The sequence below is a fragment of the Lathamus discolor genome, chromosome 5, assembly GCF_037157495.1.
Source record: "Lathamus discolor isolate bLatDis1 chromosome 5, bLatDis1.hap1, whole genome shotgun sequence".
Classification (NCBI taxonomy): Eukaryota; Metazoa; Chordata; class Aves; order Psittaciformes; family Psittacidae; genus Lathamus; species Lathamus discolor.
In genome coordinates, this window is record NC_088888.1 from 100,367,210 (window position 1) to 100,394,961 (window position 27,752).

The 27,752-nt window shown below is 41.8% G+C and overlaps 1 protein-coding gene across 3 annotated transcripts; it reads right to left on the reverse strand.

The window, feature by feature from the left end:
- Positions 1-8,541: 8,541 nt before the first annotated feature.
- LOC136015575 (zona pellucida sperm-binding protein 2-like) lies at positions 8,542-22,078 on the reverse strand. 3 transcript variants are annotated; one of them, XM_065681679.1, is made up of 22 exons: positions 21,991-22,078; positions 21,696-21,748; positions 19,979-20,071; positions 18,478-18,605; positions 17,671-17,814; positions 16,943-17,026; positions 16,235-16,402; positions 16,071-16,167; positions 15,608-15,831; positions 15,034-15,187; positions 14,754-14,962; positions 14,550-14,667; positions 14,189-14,394; positions 13,612-13,729; positions 12,806-12,975; positions 11,968-12,041; positions 11,762-11,889; positions 10,778-10,967; positions 10,213-10,354; positions 9,854-9,950; positions 9,638-9,716; positions 8,542-9,546 (listed from the first exon to the last, which is right to left on the reverse strand). In XM_065681679.1, exons 1-21 carry the CDS (start codon positions 22,011-22,013, stop codon positions 9,643-9,645), a joined length of 2,694 nt encoding a protein of 897 aa, XP_065537751.1. In that variant the 5' UTR covers positions 22,014-22,078; the 3' UTR covers positions 8,542-9,546; positions 9,638-9,642. The 3 variants fall into 3 exon arrangements, with proteins under 3 accessions (XP_065537751.1, XP_065537752.1, XP_065537753.1); XM_065681680.1 differs by lacking the exons at positions 21,696-21,748; positions 21,991-22,078 and adding an exon at positions 21,586-21,673; XM_065681681.1 differs by lacking the exons at positions 18,478-18,605; positions 21,696-21,748; positions 21,991-22,078 and having other exon boundaries at positions 19,979-20,052.
- Positions 22,079-27,752: the final 5,674 nt, after the last annotated feature.

Sequence of the window (27,752 nt, forward strand, 5' to 3'; positions counted from 1 at the left end):
ACCCCACCTGGAGCACCCGCCCTGGCACGCTCAGGGTCTTTACAGACAAAAAAACAGCAAAATTTCTTCCTTGCCAGAGCATGGGTTGTGAGAGGAGGACAGAACGAGGGAGGGTGAGGGCCACTGCTGTACATATGACATGATGATGGAAGGTGATGAAGGACTGCCTAAAAACCTGAGCTGCAGCTTGCTGAGACAGAAGACTTTTTGCTTTTTTCTTTTTCTTAGTAATAAGCTTCTGAGAAATATTAAACCTATTCTGATACTAAAGTGAAAAAAGAAAAGCCAACTGATCTTCCTAGGATTTACCTATCGCTGTTCTGACAGATCTTCTGGTTATTAAGGACAATAGTAAATCCACAGGTTTTCAACTGAATTTTAACAAAAGAATTGACAATGCTATAAGGATATATGTGTATTGGTTTGTACGCACTTTAATACTAGCATGAGGAAGAACATGTATGGTTAGTTCAAGTATTGTCTATTTATCCACGTTTCCACTGTACCTAAAAAATCAAGAAACTAAGTAATAATGAGTATATCTTTGCTCACAAACAAATAAATACCAGTGTCATAGCCTGTATTTTGTATATCTGATTGATAGTTAAGTAAAATCTAGCAATTACTGCTAAATATTGAAAATGAAATATCAACAAACTGACATTTTGTGTAGATAAATTGCTGTTGAAATCCTCTCTTCTTTATTAATATATACAGAAACATATGATATTTCTGTATTTAATGTATAAAACCTCCTTGACTCAATGCCTGATGAATTATGGAAGAAGTTTTTACATCAAATTGCTAGAACAAATAAGATTAGGCTGAATTATCTTCCTGCTCTTCCTTCTCTCTGACATGAAATAAATTGATTCAGGTAACAGAAAGATGAGAAATCTTACCCTCAAGGTGTACTGACACCTAGGAGGGCTCTAGTAACCATAATATCTCCTTATTAAAAGCAGTCAGATCAGCCTTTTCCTACAGCTAGTAACAGTCCTGTAAAGCACAAATCAAAACCAAACTAATGGGGACTTGGTCTTAATCTTAATTACTTTGACTTTCTTCCGACAGACATCACAGAGTTCTTGCCACACCACCAAAAAATAGGGGCTGTTTTGTAAATCCCATTGCAGACTGATTCATCAGATTTGTCTGTGCTGAGGCCAGGAATACAGACAGGAGCAAATCCCAGGGCTGCACTGTGTGGAGCTACTTAAAACAGATTAATCTTTTCTCCAAAGGCAGATGTAAGGCACAGCAAGAGCAGGCACCAGGAGCTACCAGGCTTGTCTCACAGGGATGGAGGTATCAGCATATCTCTGTGGGACAGATGGCTTTGGTTTTAGGTTTGTGGATACACCCTGTAGCAGAGCACTGTAAAGTCAAAACTTTATGGTAGCCTTCTCTTTTTCTGTTTCCCTGTGTTTGTTGGGAAGGAAATACAATTGTCTTTGACAATTTTTAGTCCAAGGCTCAGCCTAAGCTGACTCTGTGCTCTTCTCACATGGTACTCGCATATTGCAGCAAACAGCGTGAAATCCATCAGTGTCTCAAAAAGCAGCTACATTCAAATTTATGCAGGTAGCACTGGCCCTCAAGATGTAACCACATTTGAGCATATCTCATATGCTTCTGCTTTGTTTTAACCCATGTTAGATTTCTCACAATCTTTAGGATTTCAGCAAGAATATAAGGAGAGTAATTTTTTAAGCTGTGTTGGATTTGCATGGCAAGGTTTTGGTAGCAGGGGCACTACAAGGGTGGATTCTACAAGAAGATGCCAGAAGCTTCCCCTGTGTCTGACAGAACCAGTGGCAGCTGTCTCCAAGATGGACCCACCACTGGCCAAGGATGAGCCCATCGATGGTGGCAGCACCTCTGGGATAGCATAGTTAAGAAGGAAAAATGTTACTGCTCAGGAGCAACTGCAGCTAGAGAGGGGAATGAGAATGTGCGAGAGAAACAGCCCTGCAGACACCCAGGTCAGTGAGGAAGGAGGGGAGGAGGTACTCCAGCAGCCGGAGCAGAGATTCCCTTGGAGCCTGTGGTGCAGCCCATGGTGAGGCAGCCGTGCTCCTGCAGCCCTGCTCCTGCAGCCCATGGAAGTCCACTGTGGAGCAGGCTTGCTGCAGGATTTGGGACCCAGCAAGGGACTCACACTGGAGCAGCCTGTTCCTGAAGGACTGCACCCTGTAGAAGGGAGCAGTTAATTAAGAACCACAGCCTGTGAGAAAGGCTCACTCTGGAGAAGTTCATGAAGGACTGTCTTCATACTGGAGCAAGGGAAAACTGTGAGGAGACCTCACCTGAGGAGGAAGGAGCAGCAGAGAAAATGTGTGATGAACTGACTGCAACTCCCATCGCTAATGCCCCTGTGCTGCTGGAGGGCAGGACAGAGAATTTGGAAGTGAAGTTGTGCCCAGGAAGAAGGGAGGGGTGAGGAGGAAGGTTTTTTAAGGTTTAGTTTGTATTTGTAGTTGCCCTACTCTGGTTTGATTGGTAATCAATTAAACTAATTTCCCCAGGTTGAGTCTGTTTTGACCATGACAGTAACTGGTGAGTGATCTCTCCCTGTCCTTACCTTGAACCAAGAGCCTTTCCTTCCATTCTCTTTCCCCTGTCCAGCTGAGGAGGGGAGTGATAGAGAGGCTTTGGTGAACACCTGGCATCCAGCTGAGATCAACCCACTGCAAAAGACCTTTAAAATCATCAGCCAAGAGAAAACTTTATGCACATGTGAGATGGCAGCACTAGTATCAGCATAGCATCCCCAAGGATAAACCTGTGGAACTGATCCAGATTTAAGCAGATGAAAAGCCACACAGACAGGGTCAGTCTAGATTATATTTTGCAAGAGAATGAAATTGCATGTTGCCCATGCAATCCCATGTGGGATCTTGCCTTAGAGCTTGATCCCACAGACTTTCTCAAAGACTCTCATTGCTGCTGACAGCTGTAGCTGCTTACTAGTACTGGCACAGGAAGATAGCCCAATCATTCTGTGATGTTAAAGACCATCATCATTCACAAGTAGGGTGGGTGTATTGTCTGTGCTTGGGAAGACTTTTTACCTTGCTCCTTAAATCTATGACACCTGAAACTATAGGTAATTTGACTATGCTTTTCACCTCTAGGAAAGCTTATAGGTCCCAGAACAGAAAAATGAGGAGTTAGAAGGATCCACTTTTATTGGCTTGTTTATTTATGACCCTGGCTGGTCATCCAGCATTGCTGCCTCAGTTTACCCATCCACAAATGAAGCCTCTGATAGCTAATGGCTTCAGAAGGCTGCTGCTCATAGGCAAAGCTAAGCAATGCTGCATGCAGAAAAAGCACCCCAGCAGGAGATACTCCACAGATTTGAGAAGTGGCTCAGGGTCAGTATTTCCCACCACCCAGGAGAAAGTGGCTGGTTATGACCCTGAACATGCTGGGCTATAGTGCGTTAGGTGCCTTTAGAGCACCTTCGTCTCCCTCCAAGCCCAAGGTGCAGCAACAGCTTCAAGTAGCCCCAAAGGCAAGGCTTCGCATTTCAGGACACTTCAGTGCTTCAGCGTCAGTGAACTAGATCTTGCCTGTGCCTGTTCTCTGGCTCCGGAATTCCAGTGGCCACTGACATACCTCTAAATATTTTGAGATCCAGCACAGCCTGACTGCATCTAAGTGGACCTTAGGGAATCGTCTGCCCTAAATCACTCGCTGAGCTGCAAAAGGACCAAAGCCCTTGTCCAAGATGGAGACAGTTTACTAGAATACATTGCCTTTTTGCACTGTTTAATTTGTCTGATCCCCCCTTCAGTGGATGGCTCTTTCCACCTGCATGTGTGTGTGACTGAGATGCATGAGTAGGAGACAGAGGTAGGTTCAGTACCTGTCTCTGACTGGGAGATCCTAGGAGCTGCCAGGTTTGTTTCTCCCCTCTGAGAAAGAAATTAATTCTTGCTGTAGTTGACACAGAACATCTCTATAACCCCCTCCCTTTTGTAATGCTTGCCCTGGGCATAGATATTTTACCAATCCAGAATAAACAGGCTAAATTATTATGTTCATGATGGTACAAGCCCTGCTGCTACTAAATGTTGGATTTTATTTATTCTTCAATAAAATGGAATGCAGTCAAGGTTCCTCCTCTTTTTCCTTTCCTTTTTCACATCAATTAAAATAATTCTGTGGATAGAGACCAAGTGCCGCATTTAAGGGTACAAGGTTTAGCCTCCAGCACTATACATAAAGCTATAATGAATTCCAACAGCAACCCCACAATAATCCATAAAACAGAGGAAAAAAAAAAGTGGAACCTCAGTCCGAAAAAGTTGCACAAGTTAGAGAAGTAGAGGACATCCTTCACATAAAAGCATCTTCTCTTAACACAATATGATAAAAACCTGCATAGAAATAAAACTAAAGTAGCAGCCCAAGTACTGGAAGGCCATGGCTAAGGAATCAAATTAAATTACATTTTACCTAAAGGACAGAATTGTTTACTGTGCTAAAGAGAGAGAGATACAGGAGAGTAAACTGGGTTAATCCCCAATTTACTGAAATAAACTCATCCAGCGCCAAAAGTGCTGTTTTCCAGGTTATCGTGTCACCGAAATTCCTTACCAACTTGGAGAGCAGATCGTAAGTACTAAAAGAACAGTCACCACCACAAAATATAGTCTTCCTACTCTATTCACAGTTTTCTCACACAAGAAATCTCATGAGTGATAACAGTCAAAGCTGAAAGGGTAGCAGATAAATGCTCAAATACTAAAGAGAAAAGGGATGAAAAGCATAGTAAATTCTCCAGAAATAAATTAATTGAAAAGGATTTAAAAATCTCAGGAAAAGCTTCCAGATACAATTGTGTTGAACTACTAGTCTTTCACTCTGTTTAGTGGTGAAACAATTACACCATTCTGCAGGTCCCACTGTCAGCTGCTGCACTCTCCAACTAGATATTTTGCCTTTTAAACAAAGTGCTCCCAGATATATAATCCCTCCCCCCAATAACAACGCACTTCAGACTGAGCCAAAGAGAAACAGCCCAGACTGTGCATAGACCCTGCCCAAAGACACTGGAGAGCAGTGCAGCAAAGCAGGCTAAAGGCAAGACAAAAGATGAGCAAGGGGCATCAGCTCATAGGTGAGATGGCTGGACACACCAATTGCTTTCTTAAGAAGCTCTCCATTTTCAGAGCTGCACCCTTGCCCCCACTCCAGGTGAACTGATGAGAGGAGACCAGGTGGGATTACAGAGACAGTTGCAGAAGCCAGAGAAAGGAGGAACTTCTGTCCCACAACCACCCTAACCCTTGTATTAGGGAAGAATAAAGCAGGGCGGAGCAGGTGGTTATGTATAATAGATTTTTCACAAGTTAACTCCTTTGATGCCATCAGCCAGGCAGTTGGTGCTTCTAGAGGGAGGAGTTGTTGCTGTTGACAGTATGAGAATAGGCTCTGGGTTTCTCATACCCCAGAGGCTGTTCTGGTGCAGCTGGGAGTATGTGATGGTGGCACACCAACTGGAAGGAGGAAGCCTAATAAGTAGGGTATTAGCCCACGATTCAGGAGGTTTGCACAGCTTCACTCTTCAGGGCAGGCTTTTTCCGCTGAATTCAGGAGAGTGACAGCTTCTCTGCCCACCCTATGAAAAGGGCTCAGCAGCGCATTGCCTGCTGGCAGAAACAACACCTAGGCAAAACACCCTGAAGATAGCAAGCAGGCCAAATTCTCTCTCGGTGGGGAGGGTGAGTACCTCAGAGAGAATATTCCCTAATAGTTAAAGAATCACACATGAGAAAGGTTCCTTAGACAAGCCCTGGCTCTGAGGCAGAGAGCTCACCACCCACAGCAGAGGGGAGCCTGGGGCTGCTCACCACAGCACTTTGAAATTCTATGCTAAGGAGCACCATATAGGTGCCAAGAGGTTTTATGGTTACACATTTGGGCTGCACATAGGTGTGCTTAGGGTGAGGGGGAAGAAAGCCTCCTGGAAAAGGAATTCAGTCAGTCCCTTGAGAGAGCTGTTTAAGTGCTAGCTACCACGGCTCCATATTCCCTGAGCCTAGGAAAGCCAGGGCTATCCCTCCCTGTCTACATGGCTGTAGCTAAAAAAGTCCAAAACAAAACAAACCAAAACCAACCCACAACCATAACAATATGCATATACCTCAGCTGGTAAGCAGCCAGTATTTGACTTACTTTTACCCCCCAACTTGTTAGCCATACAATCACAAATACTTGTTACTGTATTTGACAGACTGAGGAGTCCCAGCTCCCCCTAGAGCAGCTGGGTTTTAACAAGATGTAGAAGTTAGGCCCATCTGAACCCCCTCCCTGAACAACCCCCTGGCTTTGTGTTGCTTCACACAGCAAGATAAACCCAGGCTTGGTCTCCTAGCACTACACTAAGAAGTATAACAAGACTGATGCAGCTTACTTAGAATGTTAGGTATTTCTTTCAAAGCACAGGTCTATCTGGGATTTAGGAATCTAGCAGAAAAAGCAGAATTGTTTGGGAGTGACTAGCTGAAGATTCAAATCCCAAATAGACATGTAGCAGAAGCCAAAACTTGATGGAAGTATTTGGGAAGCTTTGGTTCAATGTGAGAATGTGTTTTCCTCTTGATAGAATTGCATAGCATTTAGTGAAGACATTAAGATCTAAAACAAAAAGAAAAGCAGAATACCATGAAGGAAAATTGGGCTAGAAAACATAAATGTCAGTTTTATTAATTTTCAGTAGCAGTAGGGAGTTTTGTGCTGCTGCTTTAAATCTCCAAAGCAGTGAAGTTTTAAAACACTAGCCATATCTTTGAATATAAACTATAATAAAAATGAGAGCTCTGCCTTTCTTTCAGTAACTACATATAATAAGGCTACTTGTAGCACTGATTTATTTCCATTCCAAATAAATGGTGGTAAATGTCTGCAGTACACTTCTGCTATTGTTCCCATTTTGCTATAAAAACAAATCACACCAGACTTCTCTTTTCCCTTAGACTTTTATCATTCACCTGTTGGAATTGCAGAAGACATTAAGCATAAACAAAGAAGATTGATTTGCTTTCAACTTGTGTTAACAGGGATATAAAATAACATCCCAAATACCAAGGGAAAAGCATGTGGCCATAAAATATCCACTTGAAAGGCAAAGAGGTGTTGATACAACACTTGAAGAGGATTTTGTCTTCTTTTTTACATATATAACCAGGAAGGCAGTTCCTGAATTTAACTATAAACAGACACCTCTGAGGTGGAGAGACCATCACTGTCACATCTTTAAAAGATTTTACTGATATTCAAACACATTGTGTCCTGCATACTGTTGGAAAATCTGACAAGAAGCTTTATATAAATCCAAGTTCAGCCACAGAGGGGAACCTCCTTCAGTTTTCATTTTCCCACATATCAAAAAGGTAAAGGACCATCTACCTAATGCTTCTCACATTGAAAAGTGGCACTAAACAGAACTTTAAGAAGACCTGAAGAGTAGACCCGCAGTTTACATGGGCATCATTTAGCTTCTCAACAATTCTTAAATCCTCCATCAACAGATAAAGAATCTAATCTTTCAGTAGGAAATAAAGGTGTGTTAGAGGAGATTGTAAATACCAGCTTTTTATTCTTAAGTGATGTTGTCCTCTACTCTTGGTTGGAAGAGAGGAATTGGAAACCCAGGAAGCCACAATTGAGACTGTGTTAACAGTACTGAACTAGGCTGCCCAGACTCATGCTTGGATCTCACAGCAGTCCCTAGTTGCGACATTTTCCCCCTATACATCTCTAAGAGTGGAAAAGGCAGCACAGGCTACCCAAGACAGCCTATGCTTTGCTGGTAAAGTGCTGTCAAAGCAGATGAAGATTACTACTCACCCAAATGGAGAAAACACTGCATAACAGTGCATAACATTGCTTGGGAGACCGTCAGCATGATGCAAGAAAAAACAGTAAACTCACCATACTACTTAGAGTGCTCATACTTGTGTTCTCTTAGGTCCAAAACCCTGGCAGCATAATATGTGTGTCCTTTGATTTCTCAATAGATTGCTCCTGCAGGCTGAGGAATAGTAAGTACTTAATCCACAGGGTTAATGTAGGGGAAAGTACTAAGCACAAGCCACTGACTTGTCAAGTCTGCTGTCAGGCTTATGTTCTGCATTTCCCTTTTATTCCCATGCTAACATATTTACATCTCATTCCTCAATATCTCCATGGCTTTAGTCTTCATCTACTACAGGAATAACAAAATATGACTCCTTTAGCACGGTAGCCTGCCTCTATTGGAAAACAGATTTGATGCACAACTAGTGACTTGATGTGTTCCTCATCATGAAGCCCACACAGATTTTCCCAGAAATGATAGTAAGACACCTACTGCAGATATGCTTAGCAGGCAACCAGAACACAGACAAGACTCACTAACATACGCTGTAATTACAAGCTCACATCTCTGTACAGGTATTGTAGCAACAGAGCTACAATCTTTTTAGAACTCCGTACTTCTTCAAAGTGCAAACAGATTGATAAAATAATTTCTTGCTCAAGTTAGCCTTCAAAGAAATTCTATTTAATATAAAGTTAAAAAGCAGACATCCATCATTGTATCTTTAGCCCTAAGAAATAGTGATTCATGCTAAGCAATAGCTTCCCTTAGAACAGGAAAATACAATATTGAAGTGTTTCCACATCACTGTTCAGATGCAAGAAATTAACCAAGAAATCTTCCTCCCATAAAAAAGAAAAACCCAAAACCAAACCAAAACAAAACCCAAAAAACCTCACACCAACACAGGATAGTCTGACTGGAGCTCCTGAGCATCATGTTTTCTAGTAAGCGAGAACCTTTAACACTTCATGTATAGAGTCCATGTGTTATCATTACTACTACTGTAAGTCTCCGCTACAAGGATTTTTTATTTTTCAGTTCAGGCTGACAGCTTACTTGTCTATGTAGTCGCTGATGCTACCTGTGAGCATTATCTCCCCACCTAGGGAAGGCAACTTGACATTGCACAGCCACAACACTCCTGTGAGATCCGCAGCTTACAGCTTTTCTAACTGCTACAGGATCAAGTATGTTCAGCCCCAATTTGCTTCAAAACATGTTTTCTCTTATTGACATTAAGTTCCCTGCAATCCTTTGTTCATATTGAAGCTTTAAAAAAAGCTCAGAGTGATTTACTGTTGACTTTCTACCTGTTGCCACCTTTCTCCCCCTACCCTAAACCAGATGCTTCCAACTGCAAACTGACTAGGCAAGTTCTAGACATGTTAGCTGAGCAGACTAGGTCAGATGCAAGTCACACAAAAGACTAAGAGTTTGACATTGTAGAGGAGCACAAGAGAGCAAGATTAAGTTAAAGACAAAAGATATATCCATACTAGTTAGCTGGCCCTTTTCCAAGTAAAGGGTATCAATATATTTTCCTAGTAGATACTTTCAAGATATCTTTACTTATAAGCCTGGGCAGCCTATGCATGCTTAAGCCACTCAACTGCAGCTTCATAAAAGTAAATAGTTCTTGCTGAGTCTTTGTCAGAAGTCAGTGTCATCACCTGCAGGGAGAAGGGAGGCATACAGAACTATGTTATGTTACAACAGTGGATGCTTGGTGTTTCAGTAGCATAGTTTAAGACTAACACCAACCTTTGCTAATTGTTTTCTTTCCTAATAAGCACTGGTCCAGATGACACTTTCCCACTCTGATGTGGTTCTGCGCTGCGGTCTAGCAAGACATTTCAGCTTTTAGTTTTCTGTACAGCTCATGCTAGGACTCAGTCATGTGGCAAGGCTCACAATTGCACATGCCATACTGCTGAAGCAAAGACTCAGGGGTGACTTGAGAAGAGCCAGTTTTCTTACCAAGCCTGTGTTTCCCAGGACTGCATCTCCTTGGACAAAGAGAACCTGAAGGCTGCTGCATAGTGCTGCAAATCATCACACTGCAGTGGAAATACAGCTACAAGGCAAGAATATATTATATGTAGGGGAGTCTTATTTGGCAAACATCTGACACGTGTACCGACTCTAAAGGAGATGAACTGAACAGTCTTAAATGGATAGTCTTTATTTACTACTATTACAGTAGTATGCCTTCAAGGAGGTAGCTAACAGCCCCAGAAAGCACCTGCCCAGCTGAGACTTTACACAGCATTTCCTGCATGCATCGCTCCAGGTTCACGTATCAAGACCGCTGACAGCACGTGAAAGAGATGCCTTACCTGCTCTTGTAACAGAGTTGTGCCTAGTACAAAGGTGAACATCCTCACTTCAAATCTCTTCAGGTGCTGAGGAAATTTTACTCTGAGGCTATAATTAACTTTGTGGAAGACAGCTTTGTAGGAGTCTTCACTGTTTTCACACCTTTTTTGGAAAGTGAAAGAAAGTATATTTAATCTAAACCTTCATCACTTGAACCAGATTTTCTAAGAAAACAAGAAAGCAAAATAGAGGAGCTTCTCTCTTCATTTCCCTCAGAGGTCACAGGCATAAAGATAGAGCCTCTCCTATTTATGATCCCTGCTTTTGGCCACAGACAGGGTTGCTTCTTGTTCCTTCCATATGACCTTTAGACTCATTCCTGTGCACCCCAATGACTGCTGCCACCAGAAGGCACAATCGCTGTGCTGATACTGACATGCACTCCTCAGCCTAGCAGCAGCAATCAATCATCATGATAAAACAACGCCTTCAAGCTGACTTCAGTTCTCCTTCCCTTTCCCCCCACCTAAGGTAAAGGGCCTTGCGCTGAACAGTTACCAAACACAGGAGGAAAGCCCTCCTTACCCATTTATAAGCATAGGCCACTGTGGAAGACTGTCCTGGCTTTGGGAGTTTGTAGCCCAGCAGTCATCCAGGTTTAGTTCTAGTCTCACATCTTTAGGCTGGAGCAGTTCAACTTCAAAATACAGTGCCTCCCTCAGGTATTTTACCACAGGATATTCCGGCTCCTGGTAGGGCTCTGTGTAGGATTTCTCTAGAAGGGAGTATTGATGTTAGAGTTACCTTTTTACAGAGCATGTATTCACAAGCTTTCTGCTTCACTTTCTACCACCATTTTCTCTGGCACAGTAACACCAAAATCTGGGAGAGAGCATGAATGTCAACAGATGGGGATAGGGTAGCAGAAAACCAAGAAAGAGCAATGAAAGCAAAGATCTAAACTGCATTCCTTGGCTCTGAGGATTCAGAAATGAGACACTCCTCCTGCAAAAACCTATTGGAATAAGATGCTCCTTCAAAAGCACCTCTTTGAAGGTATGGAGTGGTGTGGGGAGGGGAGCAGAAGTACTGATCAGGGTCACTCCAGTCCTGGTGAGGGTTTGGCTCATATTTCAGCCCATTCTACTAGCATAGTTATCATTTTACAGCAGTATTGCATATAGTTTCCTTCTTTGACACAATTATTTCAGTCAGTGCTCTCTACTCATCAACACTTAGGGAGCTGATAGGAGAGAAGCTCACATTATACCCACTCTACAACTTTTAGCATGCCTAGACCAGGCAGGCAAACCACACATCAGTAATGCTACATCTGTTCTGCTACAGGTACTTGGCCATTTATTTTGCATTCTGAATGGAAAAACCTGTTAGAGACCTTAAAGAGGTTTCCTCTTCATCCTTAGAGACAGTCAAAAGTCACGTGGACAAGGTCCTAGGCACCTATTCTAGGTAGCCCTGATTGAGCAGAGTACATGGACAAAATCACTCTGAAAACCCTTCCAACTTCAACTACTCAGTGATTCTATGGAGTCTAATCATAAATGTTACCTTTGAAAAGCTTCAGTGAAAGAGCAAGGGAGCCAAACCCTGGCTTAATGCTGGGTGGTGGGTTCTTCTTGGATTCATACTGGACATCAACAGCCTGCTTGATTGCATACCAGCACACAAATTTCAGCCTGAGGGAAGAGGTTTAGCATGAGATTTTCAGAAAGCGAAATACCTCAGGCAACTTTTTTCTGGGGAATGATGCTTACCGGTATACTGGTGTATCACTGCCGGGTCTGAAATAGAGTACATCATTTTCATACGTCATAGTTGTGCTATTGAACTGAAAGACATCATTACAAACAGGACAGTTATATTATAGTTTACTTCGGTTTTGACACAACATTCACATCCCTTCTCTTGACTGGCAGACTGCACTGAGCAGAGTACACTTCGGAATGGCCAGAAATTGCTGGCTAACACCTGTATGCCTACTGAACTAAAGCTGACAACTATGCCATAGTCGAGAAGAAACAGTTTCTTGGCTAACAGTAACTTGTATATGACATAACACCCCAGAAAGGGAGTCCACTGGGCCTAAGAAAAAGCTCAATTGTTTCTGTTGACAGAATCAATGTACGGCACAAGATTTAACACTTGCAGGAGCAAGCTGCAGTTGTGGCGAACTGAATTTGAGCATAAACCCATTATTCTGCCCATTTCCCATCTGTGCAGTACTGAAAAGGCAGGAACAGGACTCACTCTAGTCTTGGGCCAGGTATTCATTAGCGACACATAGCCAGCTTCTGGAGGACATACAAGTATCTCTCAACAGCATAAACTCAACATTCAAGTCCATTACTAAGCATTTCAAAAGTGTCATACTGAAGGCTAGTTTCAGAAAACACCTCTGACCTTGAAAATAGATTACTAGCTAATTAAGAACTTCTGCCCAACTGAATTTAATATCCTCAGAAAAAGAGGGTAGATGTAGCAGTTAAAGTCAGCTGTAATCTTCTTACAGTTCATGTTTACCTGTGAACCTCTGCCATTCTAGTAATAACCTTACACCAATGCACAGTAAACTTCACATGACTAAGCCCTTACCTTTCTACTTGTTCCACAAGTGTTCACATTGAACTTGAAGGTTGCAGTCCTCTCTGTCACTAGACTGGGTTTGCACTGTCTGTCCCTTAAAACAAACAGGCTGGTGTCCAGATCTGCAGCTTCCACCAATTTTACTGCAGTAATAACCACAGTACCATTGGGTAGGCACTCTGAAAGAGAAAAATAACATTTTCTTACAAATCAGGACTCACATTCCTATGTTCTATGGCCTAGCACAATAAAGAGGTTCTGCATGGATTTGCTAGCAAGATTATTGGCATATCACATGTTTTCAGCAAGACTGCCTTCAGTATTAACACCCGATCTTCAGACTAACTGCTAGTAGAGCGAGCAGCACAAGTGAAGCTGATGATTTCACTTACCTTTCTCCTCCTAGGAACTCTTACCCTGCCCCAAAAGGGCTTTTCTAGCTGAGATACTCTGTATATTCAATACCCATGAGTAGCTTTAGCATGGTTAATTTATATGCTGATCCTCCCCTCACCCCAACAAAAAAACCCCAACCCTTCAACATCCAAACCAACCAGAAGAATCCTTTAAAAAGTATCATGATCTTGGAGTTGTGAGGAAGTAGAGTTTCCCAGTTTCCCACCTCCTGTACTAGACAGTATAGTCATTCCAATCTGTAATTTGACTTTTTAGCATATTATTTTATAGGAAATCTGACAGCCAAATAGAGTATCACACAAGTATAAACTCTAGAAACATTTCAGACTTCCCAGGTTTGTGCAACTTAGTTATGCAACTCAAAGAGCATTAACAGCCAATCCCCAACATGTTATTACGTATTAGCTGGGAAGGTGAAAAGCTGCAGGAAACTGAGAATTCCCTCTTATTAGCCAAGGTGAGGCCATCCTTCAAGGTTAGGTGGAGTGAAGCCTTTATTCCAGAGGCATGAAAATCCTGGAGATGACAATCACAGGTTAAACAAGGTAATAAAAACACATTGTTCAACTAATATATTCAGAAACTAGAAGAGAAGGTTGCCACAAGACAAAGGTAATAGTGTTTGATCACAGTCAAATCCACAGGAGATTTTTTTTAGTCTAGAAGCTCACACAATGAGCTTTTTTCAGTCATTTTACAATAGAGTGCAAGAGAAACCCCACTGCATGTACAGTTGTCATTAAAAGATAGCTCAGCCTTAAAATGCTTGCAGAATGTTTGTTTTCGTTGCCTACTTCTGCCAACATTAACCAAGGGAAATTAAAATGTTCTTCCAAGGGTAGAAGAGTCCTCCATTAACCCTTTGAAGCCTATCTCAAAGGAAAGTTTTATTTCCCTTTCAAGGACACAGTGTATCAATGTTCATATTTCACAGCCAGAGCATGCTTTTTAATTGCTGTATGCTGGCATCCTTACCTCATAGTTCACGTGGGAAGAAAGGAAAGGGACAGAGATTGCCAAGTGAGTGCCATTGTCTCTCAGGCTGTAGCTGTACTTCTTCACAGACTCTGGGGTCAGGTGCCTGTCTGAGATGAAGGGGAGCCAGTTTTGGTCCACATTCCCATGAGTGATAATGAGATGAAGGTTCCTCCCATCACAAAATCCTCTCGCACTGGGTAGTACTGCAATACAGTTAAGAGTCAACCAGCATGCTATCTGTCATCAGAGTTTAATAGGGCTATTTAGGACTGACAGTATCCTTGGCTGAAATTAGCCCAGTTAATAGCAAAGTTCACAACCAGGTTGGTGCCATTTTGCCCGAGTTCCACTAGTTTACCTGCATCTTTAACAGCTGACACTGTTATGACTGGGACAGTGAAGGTCTCACTTGTTGGATGGATTATGAATGCAAGTGTAACATTCAGGGTGTATGCTCTCATATCTGCTCCCATGTACTAGGAAAAACATATTTAGAAATTAAAATCACCAGGTGATATCATCTCTTCTATACCATAGTATGCTGCAGTGTCCTACTACGCACCTCTTTCTTAATGCTTGGTGCATCAAGTGGGACTTGTATTATGTAGGCTTTGCTTCCATTAGCATATCTGATCTCGTATGTTAGATATCCATGCTGAACAGCTTCAGGTAAGGCAACAGTTGTCCCCTCAATGGTTAATTTCACAAGCTTCACATCTGGGAGGAACGTTCCCACTGTAACATTCATTAGCCTCAAACTCAGATTTGAATCTGAAAATGAATGCAATAACATTAAAGCCTTAACAGTGCCAGAAACTTCAGTAAATTGTTAGGCTACTTACTGTTGGTTATAGCAAGTTCCACTTGTTCAAACGGCGTTTCTATTTCCTTGATGATGATATATTTAGTTAGCCCCCATTTGTTATCTTCCCACTGATGTTCCAAGAACGGATTGATAGCATATTTTGTCCCATGCTGTCCACTGCTCACAGAAGTCTAGAATTTCAAATCAAGACCCTTTAGTATAACACAATTTCACATTAAAGTTGTATTGTAGCCTCCCAAGTTCAGCTAGAGCTACAGATCCAAACAATTGTCCTCTCTCAGCTCAGAGATCACAAACTCCTAAGTGGCACTTGCTATATCTCTATGAGTTTAGATTATCTCAGAATATTTGTAACACTTCCTTTGCAAAATTATCTCCCATTCCCAAGTTTCAAAGCAGGAGGGGACCATTTCAGTAGTGAAAGAGCTCCTCCTGCAACTTCCTTTGCAGTTCAGCTGTTACAACATTTGTTCAGGATTCAGTTCACTCCAAGCAACCAGATTTAAATGTAAGTCTCAGGCGATCCCCCCCAAAAAAGAAAAACAACCCACAGAAAATCTGTTGTCTGGCACCTAACATAAGTCACTAACCTTGTAATAGCCACCTTCTGCACCTATTGGTATCCTCATCATAATTGCATTTAAGTCATTCAATAATACATATTTCCTGGAAGCCATTTCTTTGGCGGAAAGTTTGTGTAGATCCACACCAGCTTCAACAAGCACATCCTTAAAGCTAGTTTCTCCAGCAGAGAATGGTTGAATATATTTTGGAACAGTCCAGATGATTGTTCTGTTAATGTAGTCCACACCATCTTAGGGAGAAGATATGAAATCTGTAAGCTCATTAGAATCATAGAATCATAGAATAGTTAGGGTTGGAAAGGACCTTAAGATCATCTAGTTCCAACCCCCCTGCCATGAGCAGGGACATCTCACACTAAACCATCTCACCCAAGGCTTCATCCAACCTGGCCTTGAACTATACTATTACTATACTTGTAAGCTGGTTCCTGTGCATTTACATATTGGAGTAAGGTACGGCATTTCTCACCTACAGGACACGCCACAGCAGTATCCATCATCAGGATCATCCATTGCTGTTTGTACAATATACTTGATCTCACTGTAGAGAAGGTAATTCCACGATCCTGTAGGAAGAGATCTGTTTAGACCTCACACCCTGGCAGCTTGCTGGGCTGGAATGAACGTACCAACCTTGACCAGCTGAATTTGTGCAGCAGTATATGGTATTCGCAGCACAACCCTGTCATCTGTGGTGTTGAGTCCATAACCTGCACTCCAAGCATCACTCACAAGCAGAGCTGTTTTTTCTTCTGGCTGATGAAAAACTATTTGCCATATTGAGGTTTCTCCTGCTTTTGCCTATCCAGAGAAATTCATCAACAGTTTAAACATGCTGTTTGAAGTAACAGATTTACTACGTTGAATGATTTATTGTATTGAACTGCCCAGCAATTTTATTGCCTCATTCTAAATACTATTAGTGGGATACCCCTCTAGCTTCCCTCCCCCATTTTCCCCCCGAAAATTTTCAATATTAAGAGCATAAAGATTAACTGCACTACAAATACAGGGTCCAAGAAGAAAAAGCCTATCCACAGTTCACTCCTGCATCATGGGGTCTTAAAGACAGTTTTCGTTGCAGTCTTTTGTCTTGGAAGACTTTATTTCAAGGCTTTTTGAGAAATAGGTTTCCATTTCCTCATTGGAGACATGACCTACAGCTGTCTATTTCTAACATATCAAGATCTCTATACTAAAACCACTTGGTACAGAAGTTCTGCTCTTCCTACTTAAATGCTTTCCAAAAGGACATTTTGTACTGTGTGGACATAGGACAGAAAGATGATTGTACCTGAAGTAGCATTAGCTTTTATTAGGAAAAAAACACTGCTGTTTTACCTCCAGAAAGACAAGATTCCAGTCCTCAGGTTCATCTTGGATGATGTCCTTTACAGTCTGTGGAACCTCCCTCCTGACAGAAACCTAGAGGGAAAGAGCTTCTGTAAGGGGTCTGCTGATGTTTCCTTGTCTTCAATGTCTTACAAGTCTTTTTTCCAAGGGAAACTAGCATTTCCTAGAAGGAGGTTTCCCCCTGCCAAGTAAAAGATTATGGCACAAGATGTTATCATGCATGGTGTATTTTCTATAACCCATTTGGTTTCAGCTTGTTTTTATATTTTGCCCGTCTTCCCATCTCTACTTTCAGTTAAGGACAAATTTATTTTTGACTCCCATGTACTCTTCCAAGGAGTCCTTTGTTCCCTCTCTGCACGTCTCCTCAGCAAATTCAGTAGGAAAACTTCCACCAGAAAGTAAACATTTCTGTTGTCTCAAATAAGATTTGTTGAGGCAACATACAGCAAGTTAGCTTAACATTTTGAATACCATTTCACAACTTAATTGGTTATTAATGTTTACAAGTGGGCTAAATAAGCATAATATGAATGCCCCACTAAACTCAAGATGCATGCTGTGCATTCACTAGCGAGTTATTCATGGCTAAGCATTCAGTTTCTGCTTCCAATACACATTCCTAATATCTAATCAGCTTCAAAGAGAGCGTCTTGCAGTACTTACCTTCTTACCTTACTTTTAAGTACCTTCCTATCAGTACTCCCAGTACTTACCTCCATGTAGTTACTTTCACATACTAGTTCTCTCAGACTCCATGGACTATAAGAGCAACTTGCACTTTTCACATGAGTTGTAGCATTTTTCATATCAGCAGCATGAGATGCTTTAATTTCTACAGTTATTATGAACATATCTTCCTGCATGGACAGAGAGAACACTTTCTTGTTAGACTGATTTTCTCTAATTAGGGACCATCTATCCTGGTGACCTAACGGTATGTTACAAAACCCATCCACCAGGCTCTGCACAGGAGAGCAATTCCATATTGAAGCATTATTACTTTCTACTTGATTAACTACATAGGTTACATGCATGTAGCTATATAGCTAAATAGCAACATAAATACTCTGAGGAGTAGTCAGCCTTTCATATAGCCCCAGAAGTGGACAAGAAAACCCCTCTCTAAAGCATAGTTTCATGATGCAGTAGGAGTGAGAAATTAAAGCAGCCAAAGCTTTTATTTTTTTTTTTTTTTATTCTGATGTGTCTCAGGCACTAAACACTTGGGCAGAGTGCAACACAGCTGCCAGAGAGAATTCCCTATTCTTACCCAAAAGGAAAGAGTTACCCCCTCAAGGGCATATGTGATATGCTTCTTTATGTGTTCATGTGCAGGCCATTCAAATGTCAATACCATAGAATATTCTAGGACCTCTGGATATATTTGAGAGGAATTAAATATTTTTCTGCTAACTGATGCTCGAGACATACCACACCTCAATATCTATCAATAATTTGGTACTGTTTCACATAAATCATGCATAACAGCACTGCAATCAAAACACTTATAATAGATTTACCTCTAAGCGAGAATGGCAGCTCAGTGCAGAAGCACGAAACTCGATGTTACTCCAGTTGCTGTAAGTTACTGTATAGCCACACTGTGATGCCATGGCCTCATTGAGCTCCCAGGCTATTCCAGATTGATCTATGGGCAATTATTGGAGAACTGTATTAATGAGCATAACTTCTGCCCTGCTGACTCCTTGAGCTACCTGCCCTGGCCCCATGGTTCAGATGGCCCTGCTCCAATACGGCCCAGCTGTGTATCCTGGGCTCAGACATAGAAGAACTGCAAAGTGGTAAAAGACTTGTAACAAAACCTATAGAAAGTAAAACTAGAGGCGGGCTGGGACAGGGAACACTTGCAGCTCCAGGACTCAAGATGCGGGGGGCAGGGAGAGAATGTCACCAACACAGAAAGATATTAAATCCTAAGAGGGGAAAAAAAACCAAAACAACCCAGTAAACACAGAAGAGTCAGTTAGGTCATCAGTGTCAAAGTTGTCAGGATTGGCACATGATGACAGACTAGCAACATTAGGAGTCTGATCTACGGCTGGCACAGGCCCGTGTTTCTCTTGGTGCATGCCTGGCCAACAAATTCTCTTCAGGGGTCTTACCTTGGTAACAAACACACTAAAGCTTAGCTTGGATTTTTCTTAGGTTACAAAGCTGCCTTGATGGTTTTGGACATTTTTTTTGTTTGCTTGTGTTTTAGTTGTTTTTTGGCTTTTTTTTTTCTTCCCAAGACAGTTGTTTTCTGCTTTCAAGCTCTGCATATCCCAGAGTGTCTTCCTTTGTGTATGAATGCCTGAACAAAGACACTATTAAGTATTTTTTTACTGAAGTTTAACATTCTAGAAAGATGGGTGTTATTGAATGCCATTGATTAAATCCAGTTAGACAGCTAACTAGCATGGAAACACAGTTCAAGGCTGAGTTTACATTTTCTGCATATTATCTTACACCTGAGACTTATGTATCCCAGAAGTTCTCACTCTGTCCTTCCAGGGCACTGCATGGTGCTTTCCACTCAAATGCACCACTTGTTGACTACTGAGGCCATAGCCAGAGGGCCCAGCTAATTTTTCATAGAATTCAGTAAGAATCTATGCACCTCCAACAAGTCCCTTAGCTGTAAGCAAAAAAGGTGGAAAGTCACTAATGCAAAGTCAGTAATGTAGTTCCAGCTTCAAATAGTAAGTTTTCAGAACAGTATGTTTTGTTACTAGGAAACATTTTTACCAGGATGGGAATCCAACACCATAAACACACCTAGAAACTACTATGAGGCCAAAGATCACCATGACTAGGCTTGATATTGCTAAGTTATCGCACAAGTCTACAGGACATGTTCTACAGAAATAAAGGTTGCCTTTGGCTTTACTGAACAATGAGGACAAACCTAATAAACTCTATGGTCTCAGAATAAGCCAGGGAATTCCAATATAAGTATCTCAGAGAACTTTAAACATTTCATCATGTGCAAATCCCTCTTCAAGTTCTGTATCAACTTACCAACAACAGAGAAGGATAAGTATTTGTCCTCAAAGTATTCTGCGCTCAGTGTTATACGCAAAAGGTTCCCAAAGCATTCTGCACTCATTGGTTCTGCGTTGGACATATTGAAAGGCTAGTGAGTAGTGGATTAAAGGTAACATTCAAACAGAAAACTGTTACTTCCCAGATGGCTTTATAACAACTCAGTGTTGTGACAGTCCTATTCCAGCACCTTTGTCCAGGAGGCTTTATAGTTGTTTTTAGTTTTTAAACTGGCAACACTTCCAGGAGAAAAGCCAGACCTGAAATTAGCATTCCAGTAGTAACTGCCTAATTAGCTGGTAATGCTACCTGCAACAGCCAGCCATGGAAATGGGATTTTGGAACACAGTCAAAAAAAGTACTAAATTAGCTCCCCCTGTCTGAACACCTTCAGTGGAATAAAAGGGAACAAGAAAATCCCCTCTACCATCCTGGGAAGAGGAAAAATCAATCCCTAAGTAAAAAAAAAACCAAAAAACAAACCAAACACCAACAAACCCACACTTAAACAAACAAACAAAACCTCACAAAACAACCACTAACCCCAGCCCCCCCTACCTCCTAAAAAAAAAAAAAAAGAAAACCAAACCAAACAAAAGTACCAAAACCCACCAAAACCACAACAACAAATAAACCAACCAACCAACAAACCCACACACAGCTATTCACAAGAAAAGCTACAAGCCAAGTCAGGATGGGGAGGAGGCACCTCAGCTACCCATCAGCCTACCCTGTTCACCTGCCCAAGTACCAGAAACCAGTTGACTTCTGCTGGGAAAAGACCACACAGGAGCAAACAGGATGTCTTGAGATGCTCAAGTCCCAAGTTATGATTCCAACATAAACAGGCTATGGCTGCCAATCCTCTTAAACACAGAAAGCAGGTACAAACCATGCTACACGTAGGACTCAAGACCAGGGAAGAGTTTTCATTTGACATATATTTCTAAAAAACTCAGAATTGTTGTTTTAAACAGAATTCTCTATGCCAAAGCAAGCTAATGACAATTAGACCTTTTATAGTAATGGAACATTTCAAGGGCTTAGAGGATTCTTATTCTTAGAGAGCTCAGCACTATATCCTTAAATTAACCAGAGATGACACTCCCGTGTCAGTCATACTAGGGAACACCAGACAGATGCTAGCAAACACAACTTCATTTGGCCCGTATTTCTAACTCGATTCTGCGCAGTGGCCATGTAATTGCTCCAAGATGAGTACAACCTCCTCCAGTATCTTTTTATTTTGATCTTTGGCGAATGCCAAAATATAGCACCTGCAGTGAGTAGGACAAACAGTCCTAGAACCAGCTCTCTATCTTCTGGTCCAGGGCCAGCTCTGTTTTATAAGGAAGAAGTTAAAGCAGACAGCAATTTTGGCTAAGAAAACTGCTTCTTCTCAGGCAAAGTGATGACGCCTTTATAGCATCTAAAAGACCTTACATATTGTATGGTCAAGAAAACAAGAACAACAATGACGCTCCTATTAATTCATCAGTGCTTGTTATCAGAGTGAGAGAAAGGTAGAAACATTTTCTTAATATGATGGTACATAAGCCTAAAGCGGAGTTACTAATAGACACCTGTATGCTTGGAGCTTCTCAGAAAAACATGCACTCTTCTGAAACACACAGAAATCACTCATGAGAAGGCCTGAAAGTTGTTACTTGGAAGCAGTTGATAGCAACACTACCTGGTCTCTCTTGGGTCCATATATCAGAGATTAGTATTTCTATTAGTAACAACCTGTAAGAGAAGACAGGGATTAGCAGCAGTCTCAGCTGTGACAACATCTTGGTAAAAAAATTTCTGGGCTAAGAAAGTCCCAGTCTGGATATTAAGCTAGTCTTAAATTTAGAGCTACAGATCCAGATTTTGAAATTACAAAATAGCATTTCCTCAGTCACCTCTAGAAAGGCAGGGAAGGTAAACCAGAAAAGGTCATGCATTCAATGACCACTTCTATTCAACAGCTTTGAAGCTCTCACCTCTGCACCAGACTCAGCCCCATTATACATAAGCTTAGCCTCTGCTGGTGATGTTTTTTCCTTTAGATCCACACACAAACAAAATCCTCTCTCATAAACTCTGCACAGATACCAAAGCCCTTCTGGCTTCTCAGAGTCTTAGGTTAAATGGAAAGGCTGCCACCTTTATACTGATGAAACTAATTTTCATCTGCTTACCATCCTATGAGCCTATAATTCATGTCAGCTGTTCATTTGCTTTAATGATTTGATTAAATCTGCGCCTACCTAGTTTCCTAGGTTCCCCCTATTTTGATGGTTGCTAGCTCCTAGCTAGCAGGTTGTGAGGGGACAACATGAAAACTGGTACTGTTCTCGCTCTCCACTGATTAGGAGTTATGACTCTGCATCCTGTGTGGTGACTTGACCCTGGTTGGACACCGAAGCTGCTCTATCACTCCCCTCCTCAGCTGCACAGGGGGGATGAAATGCAATGAAAGGCTCATGGGTCAAGATAAGGACAGCGGGAGATCACTCACCTATTGCCATCATGGGCAAAACAGACTCGGGCAAATTAGTTTAATTAATTACTAATCAAACCAGAGTAGGATAATGGTAAATAAATCAAGAAATAATAATTTATTATTACTTTTATTATTATTTATAATAATAAATTAAAAAAAAACCTCCCCCCCCACCTCTCCCTTCTTCCTGGGCTCAATTTCACTCCTGATTTTCAGCATTTCCTCACCCCCAGTGACACAGGATGACAGGGAATAGGGTTTGCAGTCAGTTTATCACATGCTGTCTGCTTCTCCTTCCTCCTTAGGGGAGGATTCCTCATACACTTCACTTGCTTCAGTGCGGGGTCCTCCCTGGGCTGCAGAGGCACAGCTGTCTCAACATGGTCTGCACCACGAGCTGCAGGAAATCTCTGCTCTGGTGCCTGGAGCACCTCCTCCCCTCCTGCTTCACTGACCTGGGTGTCTGCAGGGCTGTTCCTCTCACATATTCTCAGTTCTCTCTCTCATTGCAGTAACTTTTTCCCCTCTTAACTATGTTATCCCAGAGGTGCTGTGGCTGTCACTGATGGGCCAGTAGCAGATCTGTCTTCGAGGCAGCTGGTACTGGGTCTGTCAGACACAGGGAAGCTTCTGGAAGCTTTTCACAAAAGCACCCCTGTAGCCTCTGGCTACCAGAACCTTGCCATGCAAACCCATTACACCTGTCTCCTCTGTGGAGGACTTTGCATAACCTTCTCTGGACAGCTGAAGCCTGCCAGAGGCGAATGTGTAAAATATAGTTTTAAGGCAATTGGTGTAACGAGAAAGGTAAGGAACTGTTGACCTTCAAGGTAAGTGGTCAAAACTAACAGTAAAAGAAAACCTAGTTGGAGATTGATGATTGTCACAAACTAAATGAACTGTCTCACAGGATGACCATAAATCATCACCAAATTTGGGGAAAATTAACCCCAAAACTGTGGAGGAATGGATCCGGACACAAACAGATTGGACAAAAGGCAGAGAAGTCATGCCTGTGGCCCTGCGTCTGGGTCAGTAACTGTTCCTCATGTACTCTGGTCCCTGGGAGTGATGTGTGGGAACATGATGTCCCTGGAGCTGCTGAGCTCAGAAGGTGGTCATGTCATTTAGTGTGCAGAGGGGTTGCTGTAGTGTCTGTTCACACTGCCTGTGAGTGTCGAGCACTGTTTGTGTATAACTGTAGCAACATCAGTGGCATAAACAATAAGAGCTGCAATGCTCTTTTATGTAAGAAAAGATGCTGGAATTCATTATTCCTTGTCTTGGACATCATTCTGTTACACCATCAGTCACTGTGCAAACACAACCTCAACTCTCAGAGCCATAGTTCTCCTGAGGCAATGAAATTATTATAGGTAAAAAAATCATCTCTTCTTTCATGGCTAAGCCACCACTTTCATTTCCCCATTTTCTTTGTGCACTTTAGCATCTTTACCAGGATGTAAGGAATATTCATTCACCTCGTGCATGTCAGTGCACGCCATTCTTCTGTTTGAAACACCTTTCCCAAGAGGCAAGCTTGGCAGTGATGCCAAATGAATGGTCAGAGCTGCCTGCGTCTCTCTACATAATTCGTATCTCGCCTGATCTTATACTGGGGATTCTCTTGTCCTAGGCTGATGCCTACAACCTTTGGAGATTGCTCCTTGCTCCGCAGACGGGAAGGCTGTGTGAACGGCAGAGCTGGAGGGGTTTACTTGTAATTAGCACCCGTGTCCTCGGGAGGGCGCACGAGTCCCTCCTGCCGCTGCTCAGCCCTGTCCTCCCAGCGGCTGCTCCCTCCCGGGCTCGGCAGCCGCCTCTGGCCAGGGTTTGTCCTTAAACCTGGCGAGGATTACACAGGCAGACATATGTATTTATGCTGCTTATCACGGCTGACCTAACTACACCCTTCCCACATCCTCAGGAGCGACAAACAACTAACTGAATGTAAACCTCAAGCTTTGCTGTGCTCCGAGATGATGGATTTGACCCCAGCAGTAAGTGTTCATGTTGCTGTTGTTTCCTTCTGAAATTCCCTAGATGGTAATTTTTTAACTTTATACAGAGCTTTCCTGAGAAGCACTTTCCACCAAGGATACTATAAAAATAATGGATTATAATAATAAATAAACCTATGATCACACAGTCAGGGATTAAATATTGGATCGTGCACCCCTGCTTATTATTGTTGGAGTGGAGACCACTTGAATTATGGCTTTATTTCACTGTTCAGTGTGTTTTTACAACATTACAAAACAGCTACTACACTCCTCCAGAACTTGAATTTAGGTACCGCCAGGGAAGACCCTGAGATTTCCTCCAGCTTGCATTAATTACACTTTTCATTTAAAGAAGATCTGTACTGTCGACAAGCCCATCACAGTCATTATATGGTGTCAAAGCTGCTCATGCTTTTCCACCCCAAACAGATTCTAGCCATGTTTCCAATAATCCTTCCATCTGCCAATACTCACACGCAGGCTGAGGTTTTGGGGCAAAGTGGCATCCTGGATGTGTCTTCCTTACTTCTTGCAGTTTAAACAGGATCATGATAACTAGCAACCATTTACTGGAATTGAAAGAGAACTGCACTAGTCCTGTTACAATTTGGCTGTTGTTGTGGGGTTTTTAATTTTTATTTTCTATTTTTTAGTATGTAGTACATGATGACTTGGACAATAATCATGATTCTGGGCAATATAATAACATCAATAAATCTGAGATTATTTATATCCAATCAAACCTAAATTACTATCTGATTTTACTAGCAAGCAAGAAGAATTCTTGTCTGACATAATTTTAGTTTCTAAAGAATACTGAAATCTTAAAGGCTTTACTTCAGCTGTATGGCCAAAATGTCAAAGATTGCAGACAAAATTTTCCTTCTTGCCTTTCAATCAGTATCAGGGCAAAATCAGGAAGAAATGATGTAGTATTATGAGCACTTTTAGGCCTGACAACTATGTGGAATCACGTGCTGAGATCAGCGTATCTTAATCTTACCAGCCTTGTCGCTGGTAGCATAAATCTCCCACAGCAAGCAATGACTGGGCAATAGGATCAGATCATGTAGTGACATGACCCTTGGATGAAGAAAAAAAAGGAGGTCTGTACTACCTTCTACAGTTATCTGTTAAGCATACTTCGAAAGCTATTTTGACTTCATGCAAAAATGCACAACAAATTAGTCAAATCATAGTTCCTCTAGGATTAGGTAATAGATCATTCTATGCTGATAGGAATAATAAAACAAAGAGAGATTTTCCATTCTCATCTTATAAAGAGACCCCTGTAAAATGCCCACCAGTCATTTTCTTTGCAGGGTTGCAATGCAGAATAATATTTAATCAACTATCTGTCTCTCTCTGTTTCCACTTCCTCCCATTAATCTGTTCCTAGACAGTGTGCTTATGTGCTGGTCTAATTCAAATATTTTCCATGTAAAAATAAATAAATAAATAAATAATGGGGAGACAGAAAACACACAGTTCATCTGTAAGTGACATCTGCAAGAGCAGACACATTAGATAGAATGAGGCCATTAACTAAAACTCAACAACTTATGCTGGGCTGTCTCTGCTGCAAGATATGCCTCCTCTGGGGATATGAATGATATCCTAAACCATCATTGATCTGATTTTCAGTTAGGCACAGTCCTGCTATGGGAGTACAGTAGAGCTAAAATCCCCAGAGAGGCAGGAAACAATCTGTCTGAGTTATGGGTGGTTTTCTGTGTGCTTCCCCATACTCAGGAGCAAGAGGTATGATGATTGCCAGCTAACAATTCACAGATTAAACCAGGACCTGCACATTTAATAGGACAAATGTCATAGATTCATAGAATGGTTTGGGTTGGAAGGGACCTTAAAGACCATCTAGTTCCAACCCCCCTGCCATGGACACGGGCACGTCATACTAGACCAGGTTGCTCAAGCTGGCCTTGAACACAGTCAGGGATGGGGCAGCCAGAGCTTCTCTCGGCAACCTGTCCCAGTATCTCACCACCCTCATAGTGAAGAATTTCTTCCTCATATCTAATCTAAATCTCCCCTCTCTCAGTTTAAAGCCATTCCTCTTTGTCCTATTCCTACATGCCCTTGTATAAAGCCCCACTCCAGACTTCTTGTAGTCCCCTTTAGGTATTGAAAGACTGCTATAAGGTCTCCCTTCTAAAAGCCTTCCCTTCTCCAGGCTGAACAAACCCCTCTTTGTAGGAGAGGTACTCCAGCTCTCTGATAATTTTTCTGGCCCTCCTCTGGACTTGCCTTCTTATGTCCTTCTTATGTTTGGGGTGCCAGATATGGATGCAGTACTCCAGGTCCTGAGTTAAAGCTTTATAACACATGCTACGGTAGTTTTTTCTTCTCTGAATAGGATACAGCAGGACATTTGAAACAAGCCTCCCCATAAGACTGTTGGTCATAACTGTATTGTCTTGTGAAATGCATCATGTTTTGCACAAAGAGCCATGCCTCCACCCCATCTTCTCCCCACTCATCTCCTTTTGTGTCATCTCCTTTTGTGTCATCTCCTTTTGTGTCATCTCCTTCAGTGTGGTGGTGCAAGAGGGGTGGATGCCCTCCTCTGAAGCAGGACCATAACCTATGGACTTATGTATAGTATCTCCTATAATTGATAATACCATTCTCAAAGTTTGTCTGCACCACTAAACTTGAGCCAAATTAAGCAAAAAAGAGTTGCGCCAGGAAGTAATTTGGCCCTCGAAGTCCAGTTAGGATTTGAGAATAGGAATTTATGTGCGGTGGAAAGCAGTTTGTAGAAATGTCTGGAACCAAATGCAAAGCAATTTAGATTACTGTGATAGCACAAAAGCGCTTTGTATAGACAATTTAAGACATCTGCCCATGGTCCAGACATCTGTGTGCAATGAATACCATTTCTGAGCTAGCTCTTTATCATTCAGTGATGTCCATCAGTAATTGCTGCCCCCGTACAACCCTGTCTTTGTCTATATGTAGTTATGTATGGTTACTTGACAACTGTAATAAACAAGGAAAGAATTACTTGTTCTTAAATTGAAAATACAATCTGTGATCTAGTTCTATTTCAAATATAGATAAACACATTTCACTCTTCCCTTCCATTCTCTCTTTGTCTAAATTTGAAGATGCTATTGCATATTTATGTCCCTCAAAGTAATGGACACATAAACTAGCTCCTGTCATGCAGATGGGTCATGCAGATACAATAATTTTGTATTTGTAGCTGTTCTTCAGTTTCAATCCTTCTGCAGTG